Here is a 16,490-nt window from a genome sequence, read left to right as displayed (position 1 = left end):
ATCCTTAAATAATATTCTTCTGCTCCAAAAGCAATCAAATACTTGGTAACAGTGCCTATGATGTCTAGTAGAAACCACAGATTAGTCTTTATCACACAGAGTACAAATGTTATGCTGTGTATGTATCCAGAGTTTACATTCTCCTTAGGCTACTATTATGAAAGAAAAGAGGTCATCTTCGACAAGATTATAAAAATGATTTCTTTCCTATTCTGAAGCTGTTCTGTTAATTCAAAGGGAAATGAAAATACGTACGGAAGAGAAAAACAAAAATAAAAACAAGGCCTTGCTGTGTACATGCCACTGTGCTAAGTCTTCTGTTATCTTTCAAAATTCTCCTTTTAAGGTAGGTATTAATACTGCCAATTTAGAGATGAAAAAACTGAAGTTCAGTGTATTTAAAAAAAAATCATTTGTACAATAACCAACTATGAAGGACTCAGTGTATGCTGTTTTCCCAGAGACATATACTGTGACATTGTAACTAACTTGTAGAAATAGCATCAATATAAATTTCAAGGGAGAAGTAAGAAATCTATTGAATAGCTTTGTCTTTCATACAAATATAAATGTGAGAGATGGAAAAAAAAAAAGAAGCGATGTTTCTGCTGTGGAGAAGGAAAAAGCCACCTAATGGACCTAATGAGCGTTGGGCTTGTGTATCTATCTGTGAAATATGATTTGAAACACTTACGTAATCTAGAGGTAATACAGTGTCATAGCTGAAATCATGGAGATAACAGCAGTGTTCCTTCATAAGATTTAAGAGTTAATACTTGAAAACATTTAAAACAGTGCCAGGAACACAGCAGGGACTCAATAAACGTTTGGAGTTGTTGAGCATCTACCACGTATAGGGTGCCCAGCAGAGCCATGGGAAGCTCTCACTGTGGTTGAAGAGCAGCAGCGCCCCTGTTTGTTAATGAGCAGCATCTGCTGGTCATCCAAGGTGACGCAGGATCCCATATTTATAAGGGTCTGGCTCAGTCCACACCCCAAGAACTGTATAGAGCATGATCAGTGGTCCTCCCCAAAAGCACACTTACAAACAAGAAGGATTAAAGAGGAGTCATCACTTTTAACAGGAATTTTTATTTATACAAAGCATTATAATTTTCTCAATATTCTTCATTCATTTATCAACAAACTTTCCACTGTATTCATTTAACAAATTAACAGTGTCACACTACATTTCACTACCTTTCAACCTCCAAGCACTCAACTTAGAGACGAACAAAAAAGTGCTCGAAGCACCAAATGGAAAGAGAAGAAAACTAGGAAAGGTCAACAGAGATACTTCAGAAGCGGTTAAAGGGGATGGGTTAGGGGAGGAATTAGATTCCTGAGCACCATCAGATTTCCCTTATGGTTCAGAGAGGTTTACAAAATCATTTTTAAGAGACATGAGATTAGGGCTTCCCTGGTGGCGCAGTGGTTGAGAGTCCACCTGCCAACGCAGGGGACACCGGTTCGTGCCCCGGTCCGGGAAGATCCCACATGCCGCGGAGCGGCTGGGCCTGTGAGCCATGGCTGCTGAGCCTGCGCCTCCGGAGCCTGTGCTCTGCAACGGGAGGGGCCACAACAGTGAGAGGCCCGCGTACCGCAAAAAAAAAAAAAAAAAAAAAAAAAAAAAAAAAAAAAGACATGAGATTAGAACTAGGGGATCAGAGGAAACCACACTTTGGGATATTAAGCAGGTTATCCAAGTTCCTGGATTGGGAGAAGTGAGAAAAAGAGGGACAGAGAAAGTGGGAATGGGGAGCAGGGGAGAGGCAGAACAGAGACAGGAGGTGAGAAGCACAGAGGGAGAGCCTAGAAGAGATAAAGTCTGGAACTTGTCATGAATTGGAATAATGAAAAGCCAAGTCACAAGTCTAGGAGACGGACTACAAGAAGAGAAAGCCTGGAATTTTATACCTTCCAGGAGGTGACAACAAATCCTGAAGCTGTACAGTCGCAGGCAGTGAGGTGCATTTAAGACTAACCATCTGTTTCACAAGAGTAAGACATTGGCAACCTTACTTGACTAATTCTACTCTGTTGATTTAAAAGCGTTATGTGCCGAGAACATAGCCACCCAAGCAGGTAACATGCCTATAGGCAATATAGAAGGAGTCCAAGCCAAGTGGGTCTGTAGAAACCAAAATTCAATTAATGTTACTGTCAAGTGAGGAGACAATAGAAAAGATTTCATTGTTCTCTCGAACCCTTATAGTAATTTCCTAAAGCTAAGCCATTCTGATCACGTGAAATAAGCTAGTATTGCCAAATACTGTACAATCAAATAGGCTGACCATGATCAAACCCCAATTTTTCCTGAGCCTTGACTGCCTCTGTGATCTGGAACACAGTCGGCAGCATGGAAGTTATTATTACTTTTTTGGGGGGTGGGGAGGGAACTGGGGATCAACAACTGCCTAACTATACGTGTAAGTAAACAAGAGAGATCAAATTGACCAATTAAATTAGCTGTTCAGAATCTCTCTTGCCAAAAAGTCATAAGCTTGACACTGATTAAAAGCAAAACAGGATCCCGCTACTCAGATGCTCCAAGTCTGGGAAGCGCTGGTTTTGATGATAATTCTGACGATAATTCAGTTTTTATTTCCATCTTCTGCCTAAGACTACTCTGCCCAGCACGAAAAAGCTTCACACAAACGTGTACGGCGTTTCAGAGTGGTACCTTCCGAGCTGCGTCTCCCCATCCTCTTCAGTTGTCCACTTCCTCCTCTTCATTCTGTTCTTCTTCCTCCAGCCTTTCCTCATCTTCATCGTTGTCCTCATCCCTGCTCTTGTCTTGCTCTTCTGAATCTGTTTTTTTGTCTTTGTCCTTCTTCTTTTGCTCTGAAGCTTCCTTCTTGCCTTTCTGCTCCCTCCTGTAAGCTGTAAGGATGAAGGGGAGGGAGTTAGGAGGCAAGGCTGAACCAGACTGCAGCAGCTAACTCCACTGCATAATTGGAAAAGCTGAGGCACAGAAGGAAAAATAACCCGCCCAGCACCACAGTTATGCGGTGGTGCCTGCCATCGGAGTCGCGTCCAATACTTGCTCACCAGACTTAAAGGCACCCAAGCTGATAAAGACTCAGGGCCAGGTGAGCAGATCATACAGGATGAACATCTACTTGGATGAGAAAACGAAAGGGTAGTTACCTTCCAGAGCTTCTTTTAACGGGGTCACGAACCGCTGAAACTCCATCTCCTCCATGGCGGAGAGCACATCGCTGGCATTCAGTGTCTTGCGTTTCCCTTTCATCGCGAAGTTGTTGGCACTGAAAGAAAAAAGATTAAGGGCTGTCAGGTGCCCTCTTGCCGCGTACAGAGTGGGTGGGAAAAGGAGCACCCAGAAGTGGTACTAGAAGGCCTGCAGGCATGGATTTTTGTGACACGGTAAGTCCCTCCCTTACCTGTACAAAAGGGTTAAGGCAAAGTTACTGTTGTCTTATTTTGTTTCAGAGATTGCAAGACCTGGACGAGGGCTCTGAACCTCCCTCCACTGAGGTAGAACATAATTACTGGGGTTTGCGGGCTCCAGGCCACGAACTCCGAACCGGGGTTGGCGGGGGGGGTGTCTCTTTACGCCTCCCTTATGCCCAGCTAAGCTCCGGCTAGCTCTGTCCGCCTCACCAGGATGTGGCGTACAGCACGAAGACGCTGGCGGCGCGGGAGATGGCGCTCCGGGCCTCCTTGGAGATGCTGACACCGTCCGGGAGCTGTGAGAAAAGCGCGGGTGAGCAAAGCTACCGGCTCAGGACCTGTTTTCCCCTGCCCGCTCGTCCGCCCCTGGCCCGTCCGCCAGCCGGAGCTGCTCACCGCCTCCTTGATGATCCTGGTGATGACGGCATTGGGCAAGTTTAGGTCCTCGGGCCTCTCCGCCATTGCCGCGGCCGGGGCCCAGGCCTCGGACCTCCTCTTCAGGCAGCTACGGCGTCCGGACTTCCCGCGTCGCCACGGTCTGACCCAATGAGGCTTCCGTCGCGGCCCGCGTTGCCCACACAGTGTCCCACAGTGCCCCGCGCGCCATAACCTTCCTCCTCCGCCAGCCCAGCTTCCGCCTCCAGTGGCCGGTGCTTCCGAGCTTTCCGCGCTGCCATGGTTTTGGCTTGAGGGGTTTCCGTCCGGCCTCACCGGCACCTGGCGTCCCTTCCCAGGCTCGTTTCTCTGCTTCACGCCACCACCATATCTGGAACTTGCTTAGCAAATGAAGTATGGCTCACTGGACTTTCCGTCCCTTTCCCATAGTGCTCTGCGCCGCTTCCTGGCGACGTCGCAGCCTGGTAGCTAGCGTGGGAGACGGAGGCGTGGACTGAGCTGGTGGGGCGGGGCGGGGCGGGGCGGGGCTCGGCTCCTCCCGATGAGAGGCTGGGCCCATCGTTCACTTCACCGCGCGTCGAAGAGTGGCGTTTTTCTGTGGGCGCAGGCCGCTTGGCTTCTGCTTTGGTTTCGCGGAAGCGCGGCCCTCCGAGGCTGCATTCTCCCAGTTCCCTTTTCCGGAACGAAGCGGGAAATCGTTTTTCAACTCTGCCGGCGCAAATGGTCACCTCTAATGTTTTTAGCCCTCTCGACTTTGTAGTAATGGTATTAAGAATAACTGTTACCTAAATTTTTTTTTTTTTTTTTTAACGCAGACTACTTTGCCAGCACAGTGCTGGGGCTGGCGACATAGAGATGGGCATGACTAGACCTCGGAGCTCAATTCGGGCTGGTCAGGTAACAAAAGGGCAACACGCAGCCGGTTGTAAGAATAATGTAACATTATATTCGCATTAAAAAACAGACCCTCTTACAACTGTATTTGCTATTTAGTTCATCGAATTGTTTATCGTGCATCTTTCCTAGTAAAAAAAATATTTCCATGGTTTCGCAGTGGCTTTTTTTCTTACAAATTATTTTATTTATTTATTTTTGGCTGCGTTGGGTCTTAATTGCTGCACACGGGCTTTCTCTAGTTGTGGTTCTCTTGTTGCGGAGCACGAGTGTGGGCTGTAGTGTGGACTTCAGTAGTTGTGGCTCATGGGCTCTAGAGTGCAGGCTCAGTAGTTGTGGCGCACAGGCTTAGTTGCTCTGCGGCATGTGAGACCTTTCCTGACCAGGGCTCGAACCCTTGTCCCCTGTATTGGCAGGCGGGTTCTTAACCACTGCACCACCAGGGAAGTCCCTGCAGTAGCTTTTTAAGTTCTACCATTTTCCTATTACATTTGTAGCAATTGTCCTCACTCCCGCAAGCAGAAATGCTTTTTTTTCTGGAAACCTGCTGTCTCAGGTCACCCTTAGTTTTCCTGTTTTTGACAGCGACATGAACACGAGAAAGATTTCCCTATTATAAAAAAAAAAAAAAAAAAAAAGACAGCAAATGGGATGATAAATGGCAACTGAAACTGCTTCAGTTAGAGATTACAGGGTTTGGTGGGAGAACTGTCCACTTGGCTGGAATACACCTGGTTTAAAGATGTCAGGAAATGCTCAGCTCCAGCCAGTTGCTATCTAGTTGGAATTGGGCCCCTGTGTTGTTAGATATTTTAATCTTCAAGAGGAGTCAGCAATCTGGACATTATGGACTATTTCCATCTTTGTGTAATGGCTCAAAGTGCAGGCCAAACAAAACAAATTGTAGGCCAGGCGCAATCCCAGGCCAATAGTTTGCTATCTTTGGTTTAAATTATAAGCACTTTAGAACAGGAACTTATTTAGTTCTTTATCATTCTCTATGCCCGTAACAGGTCCCCTCACATATTTGGTAGTCCATAAATGTGTTGAGTAAAAGAAGAAAGAAATGGACACTGTCCTTAAAAAGTTATTAGGGATCAGATGGTAGTGATTGCCTAAAACATTTCTAGAGAGAGAAAGATAACATTTATTGAGCACCTGTTATATATCATACATAAGAGTACATTATCTTATTTAATGCTTCTATGATGCTACTTAGGGATTTCCCCTTCCCTACTTTATATGAGGAAACAGGCTGAGGGAGGTGAAGTAACTTGCCCAAGAGCATACAGCCAGTAAATGAAAAGCCAGTGGCTTCTCATGCAACTGTGGGTTGACTGATTTGCTGTTTGAGCAAACCCATTCATTTCTGGTGGGTATTTTAGCCGCCTGAGTGAGAACTGGAGCATACTGAAAATTGAAGCATCTCTTCCAAAAGTTTGAGCCATCTAAAGCACTTCTGTGACTCAGCCGTTGCTCATTATCCACAGAGGATTGGTTCCAGGAGCCCCCGTGTATAACAAAATCTGAGGATACTCAAGTGCTATGTACATTACTTATAATTTGATAAGGCTTTTTGGAGATGGTGGCATCTTCTCCCTAATGATTAATGAAGGGGGAAAGGAAAGGATGCTAATATTTATTTTGAACTATATGCCAGAACTTTTCATGTCCATTAATTAATTGTTGTGGTGATCCTGTGAAATAAACTTATCCTCATTTTGCAGCTGAGGAGACTGGAGCTCAGATTGGTTAAATCTCAGGTCATTCAGTTATTAATTTAAATGGTCAGTTAGGAGACCTTCTGGAGTCAGTCTGAACCCAAACCCTTATCACCCTACTCCATGCTGAGATAATTTCATACTTGCTCGTTACCCAGTTCCTAATTATCCTGTGATGACCATTTATCTATATGGTTCAACAGAAATATTTCATGCTTTGAGTGCAAATTAATATCTGGACTGCATGGCTAATGTATAGTATTCCCTAATTATGTGGTGATTGTTTTTCCAGAGGGCTAGAAAGCTGCAAGATTGGCTTTTGTCCTAAACCATTTGTAGCTATGGACTTGCCAGATAAAAGCCAGTGGGATGAAACTACCTGTGACCTGGCTGTTTGTCAGCATCCACAATGCTGGGCAACTCTCCGCCGAATTGAGAGGGGCCACCCTCGAATTCTGGACTCCTCCCGCAAATCTCCTCTGGATGCTGAAGGTGAATTAGCCAGCCCTGTCTCCTTCCGTACAAGATCCTTGAATTGTTTCTGTTTGGCTCTCTTTTGACATGTTACATGTTTTCCTCTGGTCTGGTCTTTCAGACAGACTCCCAGTGCTCACCATTGTAAACATCGCAGATTCCTGCTTCCAGGACAAGAGATTTGCTTGTGGTCATTCATCAGGATTTACCTTCCCCAAGGCTCACTCTTTATTGTCTCAACGTTCAAAGTTTTACTCCAAATTTCAGCGCAGGTAAATTATCATGGGATCTTCCTTAAAGGGATTACGACCTCAAAATTCTGGGTTAACTTTCTTTGCTCATGTAGTAGACTTTGAGAAAGCTAGATTAAAAACAAAACGTTAACGGGAATTCCCTGGTGGTCCAGTGGTTAGCACTCGACTCTTTTACTGCTGTGGCCCGGGTTCAATCCCTGGTCGGGGAGGTGAGATTCCGCAAGCTGCATTGCGTGGCAAAACCCCCCCAAAAAACCCTCACTTAAAGGAGTGATGAATAGTCAGTGGGAAGCAGAAAGTATTCTTTTTTATTTTTTTTAAATTTATTTATTTATTTATGTTTGGCTGCATTGGGTCTTCATTGCTATGCGCGGGCTTCTCTCTGGTTGTGTCGAGCGGGGCTACTCTTCGTTGTGGTGCATGGGCTTCTCGTTGCGGTGGCTTCTCTTGTTGCAGAGCACGGGCTCTAGGCACGGGGGCTTCAGTAGTTGTGGCTCACAGACTCTAGAGCGCAGGCTCAGTAGTTGTGGTGCATGGGCTTAGTTGCTCCACGGCATGTGGGATCTTCCTGGACCAGGGATTGAACCCGTGTCCCCTGCATTGGCAGGCAGATCCTTAACCACTGCGCCACCAGGGAAGTCCAAGAAAGTATTCTTATTTGTCTTGTAGGAGTTGGTTAAAAGGGGGGAGGGTGTATTAGTTTTCTACAGTTACCATAAAAAATGTACTATAGACTGTGGGTTAAACAACAGAAATTTATTTTCTCACAGTTCTAGAGGCTAGAAGTCCAAGATTAAGGTATTGGCAGAGTTGTTTTCTTCTGAGCCTTCTCTCCTTGGCTTGTAGGTGGCCATCTTCTCCTTGTGTCTTAACATTGTCTTCCTTCTGTGTGTGTCTGTGTCCTGATCTCTTCCTACAATCACACCAGTCATATTGGATTAGGGCCCACCTATATGACCTCATTTTACCTTAATTATCTCCTTAAAAATCCTATCTCCAAATATAGTCAAATTCTTTTTTTTTTTAACAAAGATTTTAAAAATATTTACTTATTTATTTATTTTGGCTGCGCTGGGTCTTAGTTGTGGCACACAGGATCTTCGTTGCAGCACATGGACTTGTTTAGTTGTGGCATGCGGACTTTTGGTTGTGGCATGCATGCAGGATCTAGTTCCCTGACCAGGGATCGAACCTGGGCCCCCTGCATTATGAGCTCGGAGTCTTACCCACTGGACCACAGGGAAGTCCCCAAATACAGTCACGTTCTGAGATACTGGGGGTTATTAGGACTTCAACATAAGAATTTTGGGGAACACAATTCAGCTCATAACAGGGAGTATCTCATCAGCTTCTATGGGTCTTGAGAAAACTGTGTCCATATATGCTGTTTTTCTTATCTTTTATTTTTAGGTATGAAATTATTTGTAAGCTCTCGAAGACAGAAGCAGTGGTTTCCTTTTGAATCTCCTGCAGAGTCTAGGCACCCAGTTAGAGCTTGCTGATGTTGGAAGCTAAGGGACGTATGTCTGTGGAAAATGTAGACTTAAAATTCAAAGGCCCTGTTGCCTGGAATCAAAACACTAATGGGGGCCCTTATAGTGGTTTCTTTTTCCTGTTTGATTTAAGCAGCCCTTGATGATTTCTGTTAGGCTAAAAGGTAGTATAGGAGAGGGTAGTACTACTTTCTGGTTTTCTGAGACTTGAACGCTGAGAAAATGGTGACTTCTTGCAGTCAGGGCCCATCAAAGCAGACTATGACATCATTTACTTAGTTGCTCATCGAATTCAGAAATATATCTTAGTAGGGCCACTTTGTTCTGCGCTGGGGATATGACGGTAAACAAGATACGGTCTTTACCTCCAAGGGGCTTTCAGCCTAGCTGGGGAGACAAAGAACCATTCAGTGTGATGTGTGTGGTGAGAGGAGCGCCCCTTTGGTATGTGGAAGCACACAGGTAGGGCTCCTAGCCCAGGGCACTGTCTTCTGTACAGCTGGCATCTGTGCCTAGACCTGAAAGCAGAGCAGCCTAGTAAAGTGGGGCTTATAGGTGGGTAATGCATGGGAAGAGCGTTCTAGACTATAGCACATGCAAAGGCCTGGAGGCAAGAGGAAATTGTTTACCTATCAGGAAAGTAGCTCATTGTGTCTAGAACAGAGAGCAGGAATGGTCAGAGATGAGGCTGGGGAGCTGGAGTAAAAAGTAGGGGCCTGTGTCTTGGAGGACTTGATAAATCAGGCCAAGGAGTTAGGTCTTTATCTTACACCTCTTTGCAATATTCATTCATTTATACATTTAACATGTTTTTGAAAAAAATAAAATAGCAAATGATATGAAAATGTAAAGGGTTAATGTTCTTTTTTTTTTTACTGTGGTAAATATACATAACATAAAATTGACCATTTTAACCAGTTTTTAAAAATTTATTTATTTTTGGTTGCATTGGGTCTTCGTTGCTGCATGGTGTGTGGGCTTCTCACTGCAGTGGCTTCTAATTGTGGCACGCGGGCTCAGTAGTTGTGGTGCACAGGCTTAGTTCCTCCGCGGCACGTGGGATCTTTCCGGACCAGGGCTTGAACCCATGTCCCCTGAACTGGCAGGTGGATTCTTAACCACTGCGCCACCAGGGAAGCCCTTAACCATTTTTAAATGTACAGTAGCATCAAGTACACTCAACAGTCTTGTGCATCTATCACCACTATCCACTTCTAGAACTTTTTCATCATCTCAAACAGAAACTCTGTGCCCATTAAACAATAACTCCCCTTTCCCTCCTCCCTGTGGCCCCTGGTAATCTCTATTCAATTTTTTTGTCTCTATGCATTTGCCTATTCTAGGTACCTCATATAAGTGGAGTCATACAATGTCTGTCCTTTTGTGTCTAGCTTATTTCACCTTGCATAATGTTTTCAAGCTTCACTCATGTTGTCACATTTTTCAGAATTTCATTCCTTTTTAAGGTTGAAAAATAGTCCATTGTATGTCTGTGCCACATTTTGTTTATTTAGCATGTTTTTGAACGTCTACATCAAAGTAACTTAATAAATTTTTATTGATGGTGATGTAACTATCTGTAGTTGGAGAGAGAAGTACATAGGCTATGAATTCAGTTTGATGCAACAAATAGTTGTGAAGTGTTTGCAATGTGCAATGTCTGGAAGCTGTTCCAGGAAAAACAAACAAAACTTAAGGCGATGCTGAGACCCTACATTCATTTGGTAGGAATTAAGCCCAAGGGTTTCTGTAGATAAGTAGGAGGCTTTTCCTCATAGCACTAATTTTATCATTCCAGTTAAGTCTTTTTGTCTGTTTCCAAACAGACAAAACTCTCATTTGGAAAACTCTCATTTGGAAACTCTCATTTTTTAGGCCTTGGAAGGATTTACCTGACAGAGACTTGATACACCGTACTAACAGATCTCCCAAAGTAAGTCACAGATTAAAAAAGGTACTTCCTCAGCATTTTCTCTTTACTAGTGGGAATAAAATATTTGCCTTTATTTAACATTCAGGATGACTATAATCTGAGTAATGATGATGATCATCATGATGATCAGTATCTAATATTGGGCCCTTACTATGTGCTAGGCTCTGTGCTAATGCCTTTACATGTTATACTGTTTCTAGAAATCCCAGACACAGTGGGATTGATTTGTGGTAGTTTGGCATAGGTGAGAATTTCCTGTCTCTGTCCTGCATAGAGCATGTTCAGCTACTAAGTCATCTCATAATACAGGGAAATTAGAATGCCAGAATGTCAGATCTAAAATAAGCCTCAAGGGCTTCCCTGGTGGCGCAGTAGTTGAGAGTCCGCCTGCCGATGCAGGGGGATGCAGGGGACGCGGGTTCGTGCCCCGGTCCGGGAAGATCCCACATGCCGCGGAGCGGCTAGGCCCGTGAGCCATGGCCGCTGGGCCTGCGCGTCCGGAGCCTGTGCTCCGCAACGGGAGAGGCCACAACAGTGGGAGGCCCGCGTACCGCAAAAAAAAAATAAATAAATAAAAAATAAATAAAATAAGCCTCAAGATCGTCTACACTCATGACTTTCAGAGTTTTTTAGCTATGACCTATGGTAAGAGATACACTTTACGACAAAATATCATGGAACAGTCTTCACCCCAACTATGAGTGATATACTCTGAAATTTTCTATCCTGTTTTATTTCATTTTAAAACAGTGTAGGCTGTGATTCACAGAATTTGATTTCATGACCTATGAATAAGTTGCAACTGCAGTTTGAAGAATATTGCTATGGTCTATCTCATATATCTTACAGTTGAGGAAACTGAGGCCCAGATAGGAAGTGATTTGCTGAAGTACAGCTAGTTAGGAGAAGAGCTAAATTTTAAGAAGGAAAAAACCCTTCTACTTGTCTGCAATAGAGATTTACTATTTTTTTCAGTCCTACTGGATGCCTTATATTTTTCCCATAAGATCCTTCACTTTTCATGTGGTGGAGAGTGTAAGGGACCAAGAAAGGGTAGATGGGTTTGAAAAGATGAATGAACAAATCACTTACCTCTTTGACCTCTTCAGAATAAGAGGTTTAGATTCAATTAGTTTTAAGTTAATTGTCTAGGATAATACGCACGCATGGTTCTAAATTCAAAATGCATAAAAGGGTTTATGGTGCAAAAAAGGTCTTCTCTGTTCCCCCAAGCCATTAGTTCCTTTTCATGGGGACAACCTTATTTTTAATAGTTTTTTTTTTCCCTGCCTGAACCCTGCCAGGGGTATAGACTAGATGATTTATAAGATTTCCTTATAAATCTAGGATCAAGATCACTCTTGCAGAGTACCTTTACTGATACCTAGTTTCTCGGAGGAACAGTATGAAGATATTTTGGGGATGGGAAGTGTTTTTTTTCTTACCGTCTTCTGAACCACCATACGTTTTGGTTATCATGATGATTCAGTCCTTATCCTGGTACATACACAGGCTTTATATCTTTCTCTAAGCTATCAGTGCTAAATTTGAATGAGACACAACTTCCTTGTCCTCAAGATGTAGGAAATATGGATGTAATCTGGATCCCAGAGAAGCATATGAGGTGAGTATCATGTCGAGAACTTGGGAGTCTTCAACTCTTGTGTTCTACAAATGCCTGTTGTCCTCTGCAGACCTTCTCTCTGTGACTTTTTTTTTCTTTTTTTAAAATTAATTAATTAATTAATTAATTTTTGGCTATGTTGGGTCTTCGTTGCTGCGCGTGGGTTTTCTCTAGTTGCGGCGAGTGGGGGCTGCTCTTCGTTGCGATGCGTGGGCTTCTTACTGCAGTGGCTTCTCTTGTTGTGGAGCATGGGCTCTAGAGCACAGGCTCAGAAGTTGTGGCACACGGGCTTAGTTGCTCCACGGCATGTGGGATCTTCCCGGACCAGGGATCAAACCTGTGTCCCCTGCATTGGCAGGTGGATTCTTAACCACTGTGCCACCAGGGAAGTCCCCTGTGACCTCGCTTTTAGCTACCTCATTGCAAGAAGCAGGAGGTCAAGCAGAGCAGAAGGCTATGGTCTCTTGTATTTGCCTCTTGCTACACTGGAATTCTTGTTAGTACACTTTGAGATTCATGCTTTGGGAGTTTTCTACATAAAATTCTACTTGACAGTAAATAGCATACAAGATAGGGCCCAATGTATTTGTGAGGTTTGATTAAGAAACAAATGCCTTCTGACCATCAGTTTTTCTTATTAGCCATCAGCAACTAGTAAAAAAGTTTTCAGTGAAGGCTGTGAATCTTTGGTCTCAACCCTAAGGACTAGCACACTGGTACAAAATAAATAGCATATATATAGAACTTGTGTACAAAGCAAGTGTGACAAAGATCATTTGGTGAAGGTCCAAAGGCTTGCTAATATTGACAGTCATTGGAAGAAATTGGTTTTTCTTTCGTGACCGCTGAGGCTTTCAGATTCTTTTTGAGTGACTGTTTAGAGATGATTAGACTTTATTTTCTTTAAAAAAAATCCTGTGTATGCTTCTTTATATGCATTTTCTGTGTGAATATATATGGTGTAAACAAAAAACCCCTAAGGATTTATTTCCTTTCATGTAAAAGAAGCCCAGAGTTGGGTGGGCCAGGGCTAGTACGTCAGCTCCATGAGGTAATCAGAAGCCAGAGCTCCTTCTAGCTTTTTGGGTCATCATCTTTAGCCCATGGCTTCCATCTTCTTAGGTGCTTCTAGGGGCTTTCAAAGTCTAAGTTGACTGCTAGAGCTTCAGCCATCATATCTGTGTTCCAGGCAAGAAGGAGGAGGGAGATGACAGAGCAAAAAATATTTGAGCACCTCTGTGCTAAGCAATGGAATTCAGTGGAGAACTAAATACTTCGTCCCTTCCTCCTGGAGTCTTATGGTGGTGGTGGGATTCAGACATTATAGGCATTGCTGTACCTAAGTATATAATTACTAATTTGGATGAATACTATGAAAGTAAGTAACTGGATTGTATGAGAGAACGGTGGGGAACCTAGTTCAGATGTGAGGCCGAGGTGGGTGTGGGGTTCTTGTTTTTAGCAGCCTCGGGGAAGCAGGTACCCCTGGCTTCCCAGCCAGCCGTCTTAGAGTACTGAATGGAGGATGGAAATCTTCATGTTCATCATTCATACATATCCCTGATGTTTCTAAGATGTCTGGGAATAAGTTGTGGTTATTCTTATTTCAAGTCCAGCTGAGAAGAAGCATATTATTCGCAGCCAGGATGGGGAGGTGAAAAGAAAGAAATCTACAGGCGTAAGTTTGCTGTTTTGTCCAAACCTTCATGATATTACTCTGCAGAGTTTATTTTTGTTTTCCTTTCAGGTATCTTCCCCCTCCCCCCATTCTCTCTTTAAATGAACAAAATCTGCCAAAGAAAACCCCTCTTAAGAAAGGAATAATTACCAAACCATCTTCTACTCTGAGACTCTTTTCCCCTACCTCCTCCTTGTAGGAAGGTAAAAGAACACCTTGAACAGATGTTAGGAGGAACTGTTGGGTGTTCAGAGGGAATTTTTGGTTGATTAAAAGCTAATTTTCATTGTGATGGGAATAGAATTTCAACAGACTCGAAGTTATAATGGACCTGTGCTTCTAATTCTAATTCTGCCGTTTATTGGGTAAATGTAGCCTTGGGTAAGTCACAGAGCTGGCAGGTTGCTATGTCCAGGAGAATAGTGTCTTGGCCCATTTTGTTTGTTGCTGAATCCCCAGCCCTAGCCCTATGCCTGGCACATAGTTGGCCAATAAGTATTTGTTCAGAACCTTTTGGGGAAAAAATGACACAAAACAGCTAATCCCCGTATTGTCTGAATTCAACAGTAGGGTTGAAGAGCCAGATTGGGAAAAATGTGGTGGGTCTGGTAGTGTAGAGGAGGTGGGGATGCTGGAGTAGGTCTGGAAACAAGAGTTTCCCATGGCACCAATGCACTGGGAGGCTGGAATGCTGATGGGACAAAGTGGCATTGAAGAGAGTGCTTCAGGGACTTCTTTCTACCATTTCTCTTCCAGAAACACAAGTCATCTCGGGACACAAAAGCACAGTCGGGACCTCTAGGGACGATTGTGCCTCCTCCCTCCCCAGTACAGTTGTTTGAACAACTAAGTTCAGAATGCGTACCTTTATGGAACCAGTATGACATGTTACCTCAGGATCTACTGAAGGAGTAAGTACCATGTAAGCCTATGGGAGAACCAGAGCATCTTCTTTTCTTCAGAAGCTGAGAAGGGTCTAAGCAGTGTGCTCTTTCTGAGGAGGGAGGGGAGAAAACTGCCACCCTACTTGGTCACTGAGTTCTTGGACTTATCAGTGTGCAGTGATGACAGTAATCACCCCCATTTATTAAGTACTTACCATCTGCCAGGCCCTGTGCACACTGCATATCTTCTCTCATTTAAACCTCCACTGGGAGGTAGACATGCTCTTCTTTCTGTAGATGAGTTACGGGTAAGTGGGAGGCAGAATGGATATGTGGTTTGGAGCAAGACAACCTTTGAATTTCGTATTGAAATTTACCGCCTTTGTGAATTTTGACTATTTAGTTAGCATCTTTCATCATCATTTTCCTCATTTGCAACATGAGTATAATAATACCTGTCCTTAGGGTGTGGTAATGATTCAGTGGTATAAAACACATGAGCCTGACATATAGTAAACACTTAATCCATTCAGCTGCAATTATCATACTTGCATCTCAAAGCCATTACCGAATGAGCACCTGTTGGTACAGGCCTTTTAAGGCCCAGAGTGGACATGTCTTCAAATTTGGAGCCTTTTCATCTCTTTCTCCTCAGCCAAGAAGAGCTGTTGCTGACTTTCTGCTGTTTCTGTTCCCTGCAGCCTCTTGCTGGATAAAGGGAAAACCATACCTTATCTGGAGATGCAGACACAGTTGGCCATGATGAAAAAGAAACCTCCCCTGGAAAAGAGCCGACCTGACAGTGCCATTTCTGCTAAGATGTATTTATCTGTACACTGCCTCACCCTGCAAGTAAGAGCTAGGGAACCTCAGAGGAAGATGTCTGTATGCAAGTCCAAACTCATCTCTTCTCAAGGCTGGAGGAGTTAATGTTCTATTTCTTCTTTCTCTTCTATCCTTCCACTCTGGATCCAGGCCCCATAGAAGGGCTGGGCTGTATGTAGGTGAAAGCAAATGTACAGGGAGAGGTTTAAGGAGAGCAGCGTTCTCTATTTCTTCTGCATTTTGCTTCCCACACCTTTTCCCTCTCCAGAGCCCCTGCTACAATGCTGCACACATTGGCTTCTCAAAAAATGTTTGTTGACTCGATGGATGAATGCATTTGGGGATACATTTTGGGAAAGGGAAAGACCTACAGTGGAGCTTTTCTTCTTCTTTTTCTTTTTCTCTAGAGACCAGCATTGAGATATCCTGAACATTTGAAGAAACTATATTATAACCTGACAACAGAAGGTAGGTTTTTCTGGTGCTGCTAGATCTCCAGGTACCATTCCCCGTCAGCCCACATTTCTTATACTTGATCCTGGTCCCATGTTTGTGGCCACAGTCTTATAGGGTCACATGTAGAACTCAGAAAACTGCAGCTTCAAAAAGCACCCCCTCCCGGCTTGGTCCTGACTAGAGAGAGAGTGTCACCACTGGGTAGCAGAGCACAGCAAGCAGCCCCGCGGAAGGGTGGGAGCTGTCAGGGAGAAGGGGATTGAGCTGGCTCTCTGGTCACCAGGTTACAGGAAGCAGCAGCGGCAGCAACAGAGGAAGGTGAAGACAGCTACTGGGAAACAGGTAGAGTGGCAGCGAGGGGACCCCCAGGACCTGCTAGGATTCAAGCAAGTGGGTGAAGCCTGGAGCAGGAAGGGATGTATGAGAGATGGGATTCTCCCTGGT

General features: G+C 44.1%; 2 protein-coding genes across 8 annotated transcripts in view; one reads left to right on the top strand and one right to left on the bottom strand.

Annotated features, from left to right (window-relative positions):
- Positions 1-1,072: 1,072 nt before the first annotated feature.
- POLE3 (DNA polymerase epsilon 3, accessory subunit) lies at positions 1,073-3,941 on the bottom strand. The gene is made up of 4 exons (XM_082613416.1): positions 3,811-3,941; positions 3,625-3,710; positions 3,151-3,269; positions 1,073-2,883 (listed from the first exon to the last, which is right to left on the bottom strand). Exons 1-4 carry the CDS (start codon positions 3,874-3,876, stop codon positions 2,711-2,713), a joined length of 444 nt encoding a protein of 147 aa, XP_082469542.1. The 5' UTR covers positions 3,877-3,941; the 3' UTR covers positions 1,073-2,710.
- A 189-nt stretch (positions 3,942-4,130) lies between these two features.
- RGS3 (regulator of G protein signaling 3) overlaps positions 4,131-16,490 on the top strand; it is a 160,276-nt gene continuing 147,916 nt past the window's right edge. Inside the window, exons 1-11 of one of the 7 annotated variants that reach the window (XM_082613111.1) lie at positions 4,131-4,203; positions 4,626-4,707; positions 6,718-6,917; positions 7,021-7,171; positions 10,522-10,579; positions 12,112-12,203; positions 13,815-13,881; positions 14,638-14,792; positions 15,467-15,617; positions 15,998-16,058; positions 16,330-16,388. In XM_082613111.1, the coding sequence (XP_082469237.1) occupies positions 6,767-6,917; positions 7,021-7,171; positions 10,522-10,579; positions 12,112-12,203; positions 13,815-13,881; positions 14,638-14,792; positions 15,467-15,617; positions 15,998-16,058; positions 16,330-16,388 (945 nt within the window). In that variant the 5' untranslated portion in view covers positions 4,131-4,203; positions 4,626-4,707; positions 6,718-6,766. The other 6 variants (XM_082613101.1, XM_082613112.1, XM_082613117.1 and 3 more) reach the window with 6 other exon arrangements.

This window comes from Mesoplodon mirus (genome assembly GCF_964341445.2).
Source record: "Mesoplodon mirus genome assembly, chromosome: 1".
Taxonomy (NCBI): Eukaryota; Metazoa; Chordata; class Mammalia; order Artiodactyla; family Ziphiidae; genus Mesoplodon; species Mesoplodon mirus.
This window is presented reverse-complemented; position numbering and strand designations above follow the sequence as displayed.

Coding starts and splice junctions, on each gene's coding strand:
- POLE3 (XM_082613416.1), bottom strand. CDS start 3,876: ATGGCGGAGAGGCCCGAGGACCTAAACTTGCCCAATGCCGTCATCACC. Junction 3,270..3,624: donor GTGCTGTACGCCACATCCTG/GTGAGGCGGACA, acceptor TTTTTCTTTCAG/TGCCAACAACTTCGCGATGA. Junction 2,884..3,150: donor GTTAAAAGAAGCTCTGGAAG/GTAACTACCCTT, acceptor TCATCCTTACAG/CTTACAGGAGGGAGCAGAAA.